The sequence below is a fragment of the Arachis ipaensis genome, chromosome B9 (assembly GCF_059453495.1).
Source record: "Arachis ipaensis isolate K30076 ecotype BB chromosome B9, ASM5945349v1, whole genome shotgun sequence".
NCBI classification, from domain to species: Eukaryota; Viridiplantae; Streptophyta; class Magnoliopsida; order Fabales; family Fabaceae; genus Arachis; species Arachis ipaensis.
The window spans coordinates 10,166,533-10,182,491 of NC_142444.1; the positions used below are offsets into that span (position 1 = coordinate 10,166,533).

Consider the following 15,959-nt stretch of genomic DNA (forward strand, 5'->3'; position numbering starts at 1 on the left):
TGCCGTCTCCATTAACCAAATAGTAACAGAGGGAGACTCCAAACGAAGCTTGAAAAAGATTAAAAAGAAAAGAAAGAAAGACAAAAGAAGAAAAAATTCCAAAGACTGAGAAACAAAATTGCACCAAGAGCGAAAACAAAATTCGAAGGAGGCTTGGTTGATCATCCATGATGCGTAACTGGTGGTAGCTAGTGGCTCGAACTCTATAGCACTGGAGGTAGAAGTTAGAGTGATAGTAGTGAAATTCTAAAATTTTCTTGCATTATGTTGAGATTATGTTATGTTCAGTGTATTTATAAAGCTAAAAAGTAAAGATTATTTAATAATTTAATATTTTTGTTTTAAAATTAAAACTAAATAGAATTCGATAAGATAGAAAAGATAAGATTAAGATAAATAATTAATTTGAATTATCAAAATAATCTATAGATAGATAGAAGTAAATTTATGAAACAAATTTGATCTAGCTTGAATTGATTTCATTAATAGACAATTTATTAGTAATAGTAGTTTAGGAATTTTCTTTTGGAGCAAATTAGTGGACAAGACAAAATACAAATTAAATTCGAATAACGACGTACCTAAATTTAGCACAGATTAAATAAGATTTTTTTTTTCTGATTTCTTTTCACACAGACACTATGAATAAAGTGTATAAAATCCGCCTAAGATAACTCTAATGTCGCCTTCCTGTGAACCACAATTTAAACATTTTTGTTGTGACGCAGCAGAGGCCCAACACAGATGGCACACCTATTTATCTTATACAATGCTGCATCCAGGTTCTAATCTCAGCTGAAATATTGGTGTAATGTCTATAATTGAGAACTGTCCAATCCACTTGACAAAAAAAAAAAAAACATTTTTTGTGACATTTTAAACTTTATACAACAACAACCAATTTTGAAGAGTTTAAATTTAATTATTTAAATTGAATAAAATTTATTTCCACTTTTTATAGGTTATTTTAGTTCTAAATTTATTTCCACTTTATATTCCATTTTTTTAATTATTTAAGACTGAAATTTAAAATTTAAAATTTATCTCTCAATTTTTATATTTATCTTAAACAAAACATAATATTTAAACATAACTTAATACGTTTTACATTTCTAAGACTGATATTTAAAATTTTGAATTTATCCCTTAAATGTAGTATCTTCCAATTCAACTAATTCCTTTAAGGTTTATACCTTCAAATCAACCAAACTCTCTTCTTGATAAATCTTGCTTCATCTTCCTTCCCTTTTAGTAGAGTCAACAGGTAATTCAGAAAGAAAAAATTAGCAACAATTGCACCATGACAGGTGCTACTGCTAATCCAAGTATCTATCTACATGTTCCTGATGGCTGAATGAGGTTGGATCACATAAACTTTGATTCAAAATTTATATTAAATCCAAATTGTAATAATATATTGTTTGAATTGTATTTGTTTTTGTGTTAATATTCAAAGTACTCGATTATCTGATTTTCAAATTAGTTTTGGAAAAATAAAAACAATTAAATTAGTTCACATATCATCCATAAATATTTCTTTCTTTCATTAACAGTGAGTTAATGTGCATATCTGGGCCTATACTTTACTTGTCCAGCCCACTTCAAGATTAACATAGGGACTGCATTTAAAATTGGGTTTGCCCAGAACGGCCCAATCACCCCAGAGACCATTACAGAAGAGTTAGTGCACATGGGGCAAACCACCTCCGGTACGGGTCCCAAAATATGATTTTTAAGAGTCTTTTTCAAGAAAGGACTAATTCCACTATTCCTATTCTATAAATACTTCAGGTGTTTTTTTCAATTTATTCTCACTAATATCGAAGTTCTTTGTAGGTAAGGGTGGTAATAGGTAGAATAGGATAGAATTTGAAATCAATCTTAATTCTATTTGTAGGTTGAAATTTTTATATAAATTCAATTATACCTTAATTGAAAATATTCTAACTCTAATCTTACTATTCTTAATTTGCAGGTATCCAATTTAACTCGTAGGTTACAAAAAAAGATATAATATTATTATATAACTTGATGATAATTTAAAATAGAACCGACTTTTATGATAAAAAAATAAATAAGTATTAAATTATCAATTAATATTTTTTTTTAGTGGCTAAAGATTTTTTGCATTTAGTGAGAAGTCTTTAGTTTAACATCTAAAAATGTATTTTTATATAAATATATAACATATACATATATAGGATACGAGTTGGTCAAGTAGGATTGAGACTCAACCCACCACTCTATCCAACCCACATAAAAATCTTACCCACCATATTCTATTCGCTGGAGATCGAGTTGGCAATTCTATGTGACATGATGGAGTCAGTTGGATACCCGCAAATATGAGGTATGTTGCCACCGGTATTTATGGATACTTCCAACACAACATCAACACTCATTAATAGCTTGAAGAAGAAGAACAAATAACAAGAACGTTATTTTTTTTGTCTGATTCTATATTTCTAGATTAGTTCTTTTCTAGGATCTCTTTGTTTTTTATTTTTCATTGGAGCCTCCAACTCTCAATGTTATTGATGTGCACTTTTAGTGAACTCACGTTTGTCAAATTCATACGAAATCTTGAGCTCTTAGGAGATTTAAGCTAAATTTAAAACACTTTTCTAATTTTTACTAATTTTTGTGAATTTGTTTCTTTTTATTATTTCCACTATAATTTAACCCGTTCTAGCCTTTTAGTAAAAAATGGTTAAGATTAATTGTATTCGATATATTTATAGATGGTCTGCCAATAATTCAAATTGAATCTTCGATATATTTAATTGTTATTGCTAAAATTTGATTAAAATATTAATAAGCTGCTGATGATTGTTAGCATAGAGTTTTATTTTATTTTACTTTTTTTTAAAAAAGTGTAAGAAAAATATAAAAAAAAAGATGGTAATAGTAATGATAATAGTGGTGATTATTGGCAAATTTTAGGAGAGGACGATGATAATTGTGGTGTTAAAAATAGTGATAGAAAAGAGTTAAGAGAAAATAATTTTCTGAATTTTTCAAAAGTTGATAATAATTATAGGGGTGATTTAGGCATTTATTATGTATTTTTAATAGATTCGATAAAAAATTAACTATTAGATATTTTTGTCGGACAAATTAATTTTTATGATATAATTTTAATTTAATTTTTTTGTTGTGATAGTTTTGTCGACATCCAAATTTTTAATAATTAAAAATAATTATTTATTCATTTTAAATATTAACTCATTTGCTTTTTCTTATTTTTGGTAGAGTGACATTTTAAAAGAAAGATTTAATTATTCTTTATCCTTATTATTTATATTAATTCTTTATACTTTAAAAACTTATAATTAAATACCTTCTTTTTGTCAAGGTAGGTAGTAATTTTATTGCAATCAAAAGGGTTGGACTCTAATTCCCACAAAAGGGATGCACTAGCAACAAATATAAATAAGGCTCATTTTTTTGATATGGATTTTTTGGATGCATTATTCATAGTTATGAAAAATTTGTGTATTTTTAATTAATATAGAGCTGACTTTTTTTTATTTCAAAATATAAATTGGAGACACTGAATTAGAGGAGGAGAAAAACTGATAGTGCAATTTGAGAGAAGTTGAATTTAAATTTCAAAGGTTCACAAATCAAAGAATCGATTTTGTGTTTTAAAAATTTAAAAAAATTAAAGTTCACAAATTAGAGAATCGATTTTGTAAAAGTTCACAAATTAAAAGGTCACTTTTGTGTTTTAAAAATATTAAAAAAAGTTAAACTTTACAAATTAGAAGATCAAGTTTAGAATTTCTATATTTAAAAAAAACATATCAAATTTTATATATTATTAAAAAATACTACCATCAATTCAATATCAAAATTAATAAGACATAAATTTTTGAGACTTCCAAATAAATAACAATAACAAACTTAAGAGATAAAATCTTTAAAAAAAAAAAGGAAAAAGTGCTTCTTTCATTTTCATCATCTATGACATAGACACCAAAAAAACATCATCCATGACATAGTAACGCAATCTTCTAAATTCTTCATACCGTTTCAGAGTTTGGAATAGAACTTTTTCAAAATCTATTCGATGACTCTTGAATATTAAAGAGTTGTTTGCTAATCAGATTTGCTAGAATAGATAATCCACTTGCCTTAATCGAGTTTTCGAATCACTTTTTTTAAATTTCTATTCCATGGTTAGAACATTTGGTAGAGTTAAATCTTATTTTAATTTTTAAAATGAGTGAATTACATCGATTTAGTTCTGAACTTTAAATAAATATACTAATATAGTCCCTGGTAGTTTTTATCACTAGAATTTAGTGACATGACTCAAGTTTTGCCACGCTAAATATATTAAAACGATGTCATATGCGTTTTGTCGTTAAAGAAAGCACTAAATGATGCCGGTTTAAACAATACTAAAACTTTACATCTCTCTTTTGAACAATACTAATTGTTTAAATCTTTAAATGACATTGTCTTAATATATCTAATATGACAAAATTTGAACCACGTCACTAATGATATTGAGTTCGGACCACGGCGCAAGAAACTATATTAGTGCATTTTTTAAATCTGAAAGACTAAATTATATCAAATGAAAAATAAAAAACTAAATCAGTGTAACTCACTAATTTCAGAGACTAAAGCAAAATTTAACTCGAATTTGTTCTATGAAACTAGAAGACCAAAGCTTTTTTAACTTTCAATTAAGTACTTTATAATTATTTTTCTAAAGTACAATTTTGTTTAAATATTTATTTTTGTGTTAAATGTAAGATATATTATGAAATATTCTAAAGATAACATATTTTAAAATTAGTATAATTTTTTCTGAAAAAATAACAACTAGTAAAAATTTAATTACATAATTTTATTTAACATAAAGATCTAATTATTTACTTTTATACCGTAAAGAATTAATTAAAAAAAATAAAATAAAACTTAATAGAATAATTAAATTAAAAAAACGTAAGTGCCCATTGAAATCCAATAACAATCCCAATTGTTTTTTTCTTTCTTTGGTAAATGAATAGGATACAGATGCTTGATGCCCAAAAAACAAGCAGAAAAATATGGATAGCAAGTTGATGAGAGTGACCCAAAGCAGCTTAATCCATACGCAACCATGAGCATACGTGTTGGAACACAAAGGCAAGTTTTGGCTTGGCAACTCCACTCCACCCTCTGAATATATTCTGATGTCAAAATGCAACATTAATTTGAAAAACCTTAGTTAGCACTTGAAAACATAATTTATTACATATCTCATTCAAGTTTGATATTATGTGTTCGAGACTCTCGTTACAGAAGGAGGGAATTTAAAGTTTGAAATGTAAAAAAAAAAAAAAAATTAGCATGACTTTTTTATATTTTTTATTTTTGTGTTTATTAGGTTGAGAAATATCATGCACCTTAGATCTTGATTTATGCTAAGATTCTTTAAAAAAAAAATAATGATACTCGACATCTAATGATCCAAAAGGAATGGAGTGTAAAAAAACAAAAATATTATTCGAACACAAAAATCAATCACTAATATATTTGTATATAAATATATATGTGATTTAATTTATTTTTAATATATATTTATATTTTAATATATATTTTATACTAATATTAATTTTAGTGTCTAAATTTAATGTACACGTAACATAATAAAAAAATGCAAAGTAAAATCATAATAAAACAATCCGTTAAAATTAGGGCAAATGACTTGGTTAAACTAAGTACATTCGAAAATGTCCTGGATGTCCCAAACCAAAAATTGCAACGTCAAAGTCCCAATGTTAATTTCTATATAAATCGAATCGAGTGAATTTGATTTAGCCAAACACGTAAATCAAAATTAAATGATTCGAATTAAGTGAGATAAGAATTTTTATGCAAATCGAATCAATCCAATTTGAATTACGTTCGTGGTAAGAAAATGTATAAATCGAACTAAGTGAATTCGATTTTAGTAAACACGTAAATCGAATTAACACAATTTGATTTAGCTCACAAAATTCAAAACCCACGTAAATCGAATCCACTTGATTCGATTTGATGTTTCTTTAAATCGAACTGACTTGCTTCGATTTACAAGCAATTGGAACGCGCATAATTCGAATCAAGTTGATTCGATTTGCTTGCTTCCTCGCTATATAAACAAATCGAAGTCACTTGATTCGAACCACCCCACCACCCAATTTCGAGATTCTTTGAAAGCCACCCGGGTTGGACCGAATCTGCATGCATAGAGGATGACCCAAATCGTCTGTATCGACTTGATGGAGTCGCATATATTGCTGGAGTCGTCCACTTCGAGGTTAGTATTTTTTTAATATTTAATATGTTTTTAAATAAATTAGTAGTTAGTTAGAACTGTTAGTGTGGGATTTATAAAATAAATCCAGAAACAGATATTTGAATTTAGTTCATGTCAGGTTTAGTGAGTCATTAACTGTAGAATAGGGCTAGCTGTAGATTAATGAACATGGTTAACTACTGTTTTTTTTATCTTTGTTAATAAAAAGAATATGTTTTTATCTCGTATTAGTAATTTTTTTGTTAATACGAAAATTGGAGATGATAATGTAGTGGTTAGTGTTTCTATGTATAAAAGATTTGTAGGGATAGAAAGATAAAAATGTTTGCAAAGTGATGGCATGCAATCTTGTGATAACTAGAAATTTTGATGCATTGAGAGGTGTTTTTGTGACGAATGTGAGAAGTCATCTTCTATTCTTATGCAACCCCATCGATGCATCAGTAGCATGAGACGACAACATGGTATGATGTTGGATGATAGGATCGTTCCTTACTTGCAGATGGCTGGTCTGTACCCTCTTGCAAGATTATACGAGAGTTGGTTTCGGTTGGACGGGTCGTTGGTCAGCGCCTTCGTAGAGAGATGGCGTCCTGAGACGCATACATTCCACATGCCGTTTGGGGAGTGTACGATAACCCTACAGGATATAGCGTACCACCTTGGTCTCCCGATTGACGATCAGTATGTTAGCGGATGCCTGACAAACTTTCCACGGTTTATAGAGGGTGGCCGACCACCATAGGTGTGGTTTGAGGAGCTGCTCGGGGTGTTGCCTCCTGCGAACTGCATCGACAAGTTCACAGTGAAGTGCACGTGGTTTGAGGAGACGTTTAGTGAGCTTCCACAGGGGGCAGATGACGAGACAGTTAGGAGGTACGCCCGTGCGTATATCATGATGCTCCTATCGACACAGCTATTTGGGGACAAGTCAGGTACCCGCCTCCACATCTGATGGCTGCCATATGTCGCCAGGTTAGAGGACATGGGCCAGTACAGTTGGGGTTCCGCTGCATTGTCATGGCTATACAGGTGCATGTGCCGTGTGGCAAACAGAAATGTCGTCAAGTTGGCTGGTCCACTGCTGCTGCTACAGTCGTGGATCTTTTGGAGGTTCCCTAGATTCCGGCCAGACAGATATGATGTTTTCCATTGAAAGTCAGGGCAAAATTAGCCGCCACGTGACGGATGCAGAACGCCCTATATGCAGTAGGGGGAAGCCATCCCCCATCAGCCTTAGGAGCCTCCAACGTAGCCTTTATCCCATTGTGCCTATATGATATGAGAAGTATGCCCGATTGAGGCGTCACATGAGCCCGAAGGTGGGATAGAAAGAATGACCACGACTCTGCATTTTCACCTTCCACAAGTGCAAAGGCAATAGGGATGATGTTCGAGTTGCCGTCCTATGCAATCGCGATAAGCAGTGTACTACCGTATTTGCCGTACAGGTGGGTCCCGTCCACACTAACCAATAGCTTGCAATGTTGAAATGCCTCAACACATGGTGGGAATGTCCAAAACAAGCGATGAAAATAAGTTGTAGAATCATCCAACTGCCCACCTAGTCGAACAGGACTCGTCCTCAACACAGCAACACTGCCCGGCATAGTGATCTGCAGGCCCAATACCCATCGTGGCAACTCATTATACGAATCATCCCTGTCTCCGTAAATTTGTGCCACAGCCTTCTGTTTGGCCATCCAAATCCTCCTATACGTTAGTCTGAACCCAAAGTGTGCCTCCGTAGCATTCTGCAGTACCTTAATCGACGTGGCAGCATAAGCTCTGATCAGGGGCATAATGAAAGCCGATATGACATGATAATCAAGCTTCCCGTGGTCACTAGAGATCGATGTGGCTAGACAAGTGTGAGGACCATTGTACCGTTTTACCTCCCAAATCCCCTTGCGCTGGCGGAGGCTGACCCAGATTAGCCATACGCACCCGCTCCCGAACTCCTTGCACTTGCCATAGTACTTGCGGTTATCCGACTCCAATACCTTGTACTCAACTCCACGGTGAATGCTATAGGTCTTCACGCTAAGCACGACTTCCTCCTTATCCTGAAACTACTGGCCGACCTGAAACTCAGATACACCTCCTGCATTTTGCGAGTCTCTTGCCCCGAAGCCAACATGTACAGAGGGATCTTCCTGAGGTGCCATGGCATCCAAGTCCAGAGCAGAGAAGTAAGGGGGATACTGATTAGTACTTGAACTAGATGCTCCCCCACCGACAGGTGGAGTCGTCCGTGGTGTCTCCTCCTCGCTATCATCCGCAGCAATCGTTGCAGGCTCCACATCATCATCATCATCGTCATCGTCATCATCATCATCATCATCATCATCATCCTGCAATGCATCATCAACCCATTCGGGTGCTCCAACCTCTCCGAATACCGGAACACACGGAGGAGAACTGGGCGCCGCAAAATCACCGTCTCCCAACGGTCCAGCCTCGCCAACTAATGCATCACAACTTCGATTCAGATTGACGGCAAACGATGGTGAAGCCACTAAGTCTGGCTCGGGTGCAATCACCGGCACTGCTGACGATGATCCAACAGGCAATGCACTAGAGCTAGCTACATATCCTGTGGAGTTGTTATTCCTGTTCGAGCCTCCAGAACTAGATGCCACATCCACAAGTTTCGCCAACAACTCCGGAGTCCTCACCTCAGGAAACTGACGGCGACAATGATACAGCACATGCATATCTTCGTCACTGCTAATAATGAATGAATCATACTTCACATCATCGCATAACACGGAAATCGAAATTCGATAGAACAACTTCTCCACCCGTTTCACGCCATGCAGTCCTAGTCTCTGGAGTATAGTGTTCTTAAACTCAGCAAAACTTGTTGAAGGTTTGAGAAAAATACTCAGCGGGACCTTGTCAGTGAACTTAATTCCTAATCGCGTTTTCTTCTTAATGGACCCTCTGTAGTGCACAAGATCTAAAAAATCTCATCACTAGCCATTGTGAATCTCACTCTTCTACAAAATTTCGTATAGCAGCTTGTTTTTATATACCTCCCCGCATTGTAAGTCGAAACAATTAAATTCGATTTACTCTAATGCTAGTTCCATGTGTAAATCGAATTTAATTCATTTGATTTACGTTCAACCATAAATCGAATCTAATTGATTCGAATTACGTTCATACCTAAATCGAATTGATTTGATTCGATTTACGTTCACTAAAATTACGTTCATCTAATTCGAATCATTTAGATTTGATTTACTACCTTTTTTGTTAAATCGAATTTATTTAATTCGATTTATATAGAAACGTGGTTTAGAACTTTCACGTTGCAATTTTCGATTTGAAATATTCAAGACATTTTCATATGCATTTGGTTTAACTAAATCATTTGCCCTTAAAATTAACTACTCAACAAAGAATCACAAAAAAAAAAAAAAAAAACCTACTCAACAAAGTAAAGTTTATGATTGTCGAATATATAAAAAACAATACATAACCCTAAAATAAATACATCTCTTGAGTAATTGAAGTTATAAATATGAAAAAGATTACCATATTTTTTTAGATTAAATCATATATTTGTCTTATATTTTTAAAATGTCTATTAAATATTACAAGTATTTGCTACTTTAGAATGATTTATATAAGACAAATTCGTACCCTAATTTAAAATATTTTTAAATTATATAAAAAATTTAAATATTTTTATTTTAATAATATATATTATTTCTAAACTTATTTTAAAAATATATATTAAAAATAAAGTTAAATACACTGCTATATAATGATATTTAAAGATTTTTTTCAGAAATAAAAAAATTCATATTTTTCTAAAATTATTTTTAAACTTTAATTCCTCAAATATTCTTTGTGTATTTTTGTGTATTTCTATATATTGTTTATAGATCTATATTAAAAACGCGAGATTAGAAAAATTAAAGGGAGTTCGCCGACAAACTCTATAACTCTATAATTTATATAGAGTTTGCCGGAGGTGCGACAAATTTGCTCTAAAAAAAATCGTATTTAAAGAATTAAAGTTCAAAAATGATTTTTAGAAAAATATGATTTTTTTTTTATTTCTGAAAAAAAAACCCTGATATTTAAATGTGTTTAAATATATTAAAAATAAAAATTTTTAAGACAAAATTTAACATAAAAAATATACATATCAAACGAGAATATTCGAAAGATGTACTATACACGTAAACACAATAATAGGAGAAGTGTCTGACAAAAAAAAAAAAAAAAAATTGGAATCACATTCTATCATTTCTCGCAAATTAAATTAGCTATCCTAGCCTCCTTACGCCTCACTTCACAATTCACACTATTCTAGTATTCTCTCATTTTCAACCCAATTTAGAGAGAGGCCAAGCCGTAAACCCTTGGCCGCCACACTATCTTCTTCTTCCTCCTTTTCCTTTTGCTCTTTCAGGTTCGTTATTCCCTTCAAAATTTCTCCATTATTTCTGTTACTTGTTTCATCCAAACAGATCGGTATACGTTGTTTCTCTCTGTTGCTTTTTTTATTCTCTCTTCGGTTTTCTACAGATCTGTGCTTTTAGCTCAATACACGATTTATTCCGAGTTTCTTATTATTGTTCTTTTTCTCTTCCGAGTTGTTTTGATTATAGTTTTGCGTGTTAAATTGATCTGTCTCTCTTGATTCAGTTGTTATCTGTGTTTTTCCGATGTGACGTTCTTAAAAGCTCTCTGTAGTTTTCAAGATCTGGTTTTGTTGTTGTAATTTCACTCTTTTGATTAGTAATACTTTTTCTTATTTATTTATTTTTTCTATTTTGAGTGATGGATTGTGGTTCGGTATACTATATGAGCTTCGATGTTGCCTTTGACAAAGTATTTTTACTCGCGCTTTTTGAACCGATGACTTTTTTTTCTTATGTGTTTGAAACTAGGGATAGTTCCGTTATCTGTGTTAAGCGTATAATATGTTTTGTTAGATTGCAGCAGTGAACGATCAACTTTTTCCGTTTTCCTGTAATTTCTTTTTGATGTTTCTTTCTCTATAAATTAATGTATTCTTTTGTATTTTGCCTCTGATGTCTTACTGTTTAGCTAATGATTTGGTGATTTTGCTATTTCAGCTTTGAAGGATTTTCTGTGTGTGGAAATAAAGACTAGACAAGATGGTAACTTGATTACTAACGTGTTTTTACGTTCAGTTTATTCATTTTCTCAGATGAGTTTGCCTAATATCTTATGTGTGATTTCTTTTATGTATTTACAGGTGAAGTTCACAGCTGAAGAGCTCCGTCGAATTATGGACTACAAGCATAATATCCGTAACATGTCTGTGATTGCTCATGTCGATCACGGTATGTATTGTTTAGACTTTAGTTAACCTTGTTTTGTTTACATTCTCTGTAGTGCACTTTCGAGATTCCATGATGTTCTCTCTATTTGTATGTAACATGTATTGGTATTTCGTGTTTGATGAAGTTGAAAAGTTGTTTTCATGATATATGAAATTTGTCCTTTTTTTTTACGAAGTTATTCTATTACTCATGCGGAAATCACTAAGAGTTTCTATTTTAGGCTTGTTTTACCTAAAATATTATTTTCTATAAAAAGTAAGGAATGTAGTTTTTAACTAAAACATATTGTTGCAAACACAAACATATGTAGTGACACTTTTTAACGTTTTATTGTTGGATATTTGATAGAGAAAAATGTTTTGATCATTTATTTCAGTCTATTAATGCTCCTGGCATTTATTTATTTATTTTTTTAACATCAACAAATGCTTTTGTTACAACTGTTACTACTGTTTTTCCCGTTTATCAGAGTTGCATTGTAATGTTTTGTGTTACTATATTAGCTTCTATGGTTTATCTAATTGAACAACACTTTTATATGGCTTTTGAAACAAAATGCAGGAAAATCAACTCTCACCGATTCTCTGGTGGCTGCTGCTGGAATTATTGCACAAGAAGTGGCAGGTGATGTCCGAATGACTGATACCCGGGCAGATGAAGCTGAGCGTGGTATTACAATCAAGTCTACTGGTATCTCTCTCTACTATGAAATGAGTGATGAATCCCTCAAGAATTACAAGGGAGAACGCCAAGGAAATGAGTATCTCATCAATCTCATTGATTCACCCGGGCATGTCGATTTCTCATCAGAGGTTACTGCTGCTCTCCGTATTACTGACGGAGCTCTAGTGGTGGTGGATTGTATCGAAGGTGTCTGTGTGCAAACCGAAACTGTGCTGCGACAGGCCCTTGGAGAAAGGATTAGGCCTGTTCTGACTGTCAACAAGATGGACAGATGCTTCCTGGAGCTCCAGGTGGATGGAGAGGAGGCTTACCAGACCTTCTCAAGGGTTATTGAGAATGCCAATGTGATCATGGCTACATATGAAGATCCATTGCTTGGTGATTGCCAGGTATACCCAGAGAAAGGAACAGTTGCTTTCTCTGCTGGTTTGCACGGCTGGGCTTTTACCTTGACGAACTTCGCAAAAATGTATGCCTCAAAATTCGGTGTTGATGAATCAAAGATGATGGAAAGGCTCTGGGGTGAAAACTTCTTTGATCCTGCTACAAAGAAATGGACCAGCAAGAACACTGGTAGTGCTACATGTAAACGTGGGTTTGTCCAGTTCTGTTATGAGCCCATCAAGCAAATAATCAACACTTGTATGAATGACCAGAAGGATAAACTCTGGCCTATGTTGCAGAAGTTGGGAGTTACCATGAAGTCTGATGAGAAGGAATTGATGGGTAAAGCATTGATGAAACGTGTCATGCAAACCTGGCTCCCAGCAAGTACTGCACTCTTGGAAATGATGATATTTCACCTTCCCTCTCCAGCTAAGGCCCAAAAGTATCGTGTTGAGAATTTGTACGAGGGTCCGCTGGATGATCAATATGCTGCTGCAATTAGAGCCTGTGATCCTGAAGGCCCTCTAATGCTTTATGTCTCTAAGATGATTCCTGCATCTGACAAGGGTCGGTTCTTTGCATTCGGCCGTGTTTTCTCTGGGAGGGTGTCAACTGGTCTGAAGGTCAGAATTATGGGACCAAATTACGTTCCTGGTGAGAAGAAAGACTTGTACGTGAAAAGTGTGCAAAGGACTGTCATTTGGATGGGAAAGAGGCAGGAAACAGTGGAGGATGTTCCTTGTGGTAACACAGTTGCCATGGTTGGTTTGGATCAATTTATCACAAAGAATGCCACATTGACAAATGAGAAGGAAGTGGATGCCCATCCGATCCGAGCCATGAAGTTTTCTGTCTCACCTGTTGTGCGTGTTGCTGTTCAGTGTAAGGTTGCATCTGATCTTCCTAAGCTTGTTGAAGGTCTCAAGAGGTTGGCCAAATCAGATCCTATGGTTCTCTGTACTATTGAGGAGTCAGGAGAGCACATTGTTGCTGGTGCCGGTGAACTTCATTTAGAAATTTGCTTGAAGGACTTGCAAGAAGATTTCATGGGAGGAGCTGAGATCATCAAGTCTGACCCTGTTGTGTCTTTCCGTGAGACTGTTCTGGAGAGGTCATGCCGCACTGTCATGAGCAAGTCACCCAACAAGCACAACCGTCTCTATATGGAAGCTAGGCCAATGGAGGATGGTCTTGCAGAGGCCATTGATGATGGCAAGATTGGACCAAGAGATGATCCCAAAGTCCGTTCCAAGATCTTGTCTGAAGAGTATGGTTGGGACAAGGATCTTGCCAAGAAAATCTGGTGTTTTGGCCCTGAAACCACTGGACCCAACATGGTGGTTGATATGTGTAAGGGAGTCCAGTACTTGAATGAAATCAAGGACTCCGTGGTTGCAGGCTTCCAGTGGGCTTCAAAGGAAGGTGCTCTCGCCGAAGAAAACATGAGAGCTATCTGCTTTGAAGTCTGTGATGTTGTCCTTCATGCTGATGCTATCCACAGAGGTGGTGGTCAGATTATTCCTACTGCCAGGAGAGTCTTCTATGCTTCCCAGTTGACCGCCAAGCCCAGGCTTCTTGAGCCTGTCTACTTGGTTGAAATCCAAGCTCCTGAACAAGCTCTTGGTGGTATTTACAGTGTTCTGAACCAGAAGCGTGGACATGTGTTTGAGGAAATGCAGAGGCCTGGTACCCCGCTCTACAATATCAAGGCCTACCTCCCTGTCATTGAGTCCTTTGGATTCTCCAGCACCTTGAGAGCTGCAACTTCTGGTCAAGCTTTCCCACAGTGTGTCTTTGATCATTGGGACACGATGTCTTCTGATCCATTGGAGTCCGGATCCCAAGCTTCACAACTGGTCATGGATATCCGCAAGAGGAAAGGTTTGAAGGAGCAAATGACCCCCCTCTCCGAGTACGAGGACAAGCTTTAAATTGTTTTCTGCCATTCTATTTTATGGCCTTAGTTGAATTTCTAACTATGAAAAAACTGTTATCTTAAGTTTTGTTATTCTGGTTTTGGTCCGGAGATTGTTGTACTTGAATTATTTGTCTCTGCATCGATGAATATCTGGTCTATGATTATATTGATGCTTGTCATATTACTTCTTTATGAATTTTGCTTGTGATGGTGACTGATAGCCGAACATGGAATATTTGGATTTTCCCTTTTTAGGATTAAGAAATAGTCAGAATTTATTGATGGAAGTAATTTTATATAGGGATGTGTTTATGGTTTCACGAAAAGATATTATGTTGTTTTTAGGGAAGTAAAACTCCAAATTTGTCTTCAAACCGTTGAGGCTTATGTTATTTTCATAGAAAGTACCATTCTTTGGTATAATTTTTAAGAGATTATGTTATGTTTCATAAACAAGTTTTGTTAACTTATTACCACAAATATGCAGCTTATTTCTTGTAATCTTTCTAAAAAGAATCCAAAACACGTATATATTTACATTGCTATTATTCTCGAGTTCTTCGGACGATTCTTTGAAGATCAATCTATTGAAACAAGTCAAATCTGGAGACACATCAAATAACGAAACCATTTTCATTTTTCATCATACTCAAGATTTTGATCATTTGATGGAACAAAATGCAGTTAATATTATCCGATTAGTGATAGAATCAGCTTAATAACATGAATTGTATTTGAGAGGTGGGAAGTGTACGCATTCTAGATAGTGTTAATTATGATTTACTGCATATAAAAAAAATTGATTGGGATCATTAGTAAGTTAGACATCAGACATGTTTCAATCCACGTCGCCCACTCTATCATACATTCAAATATTGAATATGTCACCTCCTTCCTTAATCAGCTAGTCTTTGGTCAACAAATTGTTCGTTTAATTTACAACAATTATATTTCTATTATTATATATTATGGAGATTAGAAAAAAATATATAATGGAGATTAAAAGATTTGGTATACAACTTTTTTTAAATACCCTTTATCATAAACGATCTATGTCTTAAATTTAGAAATTATATATATATATATATATATATATATATATATATATATATATATATATATATATATATATATATATATATATACACTAAAACTGGGTTTTTCCCCGACTAATGAAGGTAAGGTGTCGATCTCTCGTGATTCTATTTTCCCTCCAAAATGAACTTTTCTATTCTCTATTCTATATTATTTTATAAAAAATATCTTTATTATAATTATATTATAATTAATATTTAATAATACATAATTATACTAATTTAGAAATATATCTTTATTATAATTA

At 33.7% G+C, this 15,959-nt stretch overlaps 2 protein-coding genes across 3 annotated transcripts; one reads left to right on the forward strand and one right to left on the reverse strand.

Moving 5' to 3' along the window:
- Positions 1–7,416: 7,416 nt before the first annotated feature.
- LOC107614960 (uncharacterized) lies at positions 7,417–9,393 on the reverse strand. Its single transcript, XM_016317084.1, has 5 exons — positions 9,377–9,393; positions 8,701–9,244; positions 8,383–8,595; positions 7,771–8,301; positions 7,417–7,704 (listed from the first exon to the last, which is right to left on the reverse strand). The coding sequence occupies exons 1-5, from the start codon at positions 9,391–9,393 to the stop codon at positions 7,417–7,419; spliced, it is 1,593 nt and encodes a 530-aa protein (XP_016172570.1).
- A 1,092-nt stretch (positions 9,394–10,485) lies between these two features.
- LOC107617474 (elongation factor 2) lies at positions 10,486–14,788 on the forward strand. 2 transcript variants are annotated; one of them, XM_016319237.3, is made up of 4 exons: positions 10,486–10,727; positions 11,398–11,442; positions 11,541–11,628; positions 12,190–14,788. In XM_016319237.3, the coding sequence occupies exons 2-4, from the start codon at positions 11,440–11,442 to the stop codon at positions 14,628–14,630; spliced, it is 2,532 nt and encodes an 843-aa protein (XP_016174723.1). In that variant the 5' UTR covers positions 10,486–10,727; positions 11,398–11,439; the 3' UTR covers positions 14,631–14,788. The 2 variants fall into 2 exon arrangements, with proteins under 2 accessions (XP_016174723.1, XP_016174722.1); XM_016319236.3 differs by lacking the exons at positions 10,486–10,727; positions 11,398–11,442 and having other exon boundaries at positions 11,529–11,628.
- Positions 14,789–15,959: the final 1,171 nt, after the last annotated feature.

What these genes read in the sequence shown, in the direction of transcription:
- LOC107614960 (XM_016317084.1), bottom strand. An exon ending in GTTCTCCTCCGTGTGTTCCG is followed by an intron (nt 8,596 to 8,700) that starts GTATTCGGAGAG and finishes GATGATGTGGAG; the next exon opens with CCTGCAACGATTGCTGCGGA. An exon ending in TTCAACATTGCAAGCTATTG is followed by an intron (nt 7,705 to 7,770) that starts GTTAGTGTGGAC and finishes GCGATTGCATAG; the next exon opens with GACGGCAACTCGAACATCAT.
- LOC107617474 (XM_016319236.3), top strand. Translation starts at nt 11,529, where the DNA reads ATGTATTTACAGGTGAAGTTCACAGCTGAAGAGCTCCGTCGAATTATG. An exon ending in GATTGCTCATGTCGATCACG is followed by an intron (nt 11,629 to 12,189) that starts GTATGTATTGTT and finishes AACAAAATGCAG; the next exon opens with GAAAATCAACTCTCACCGAT.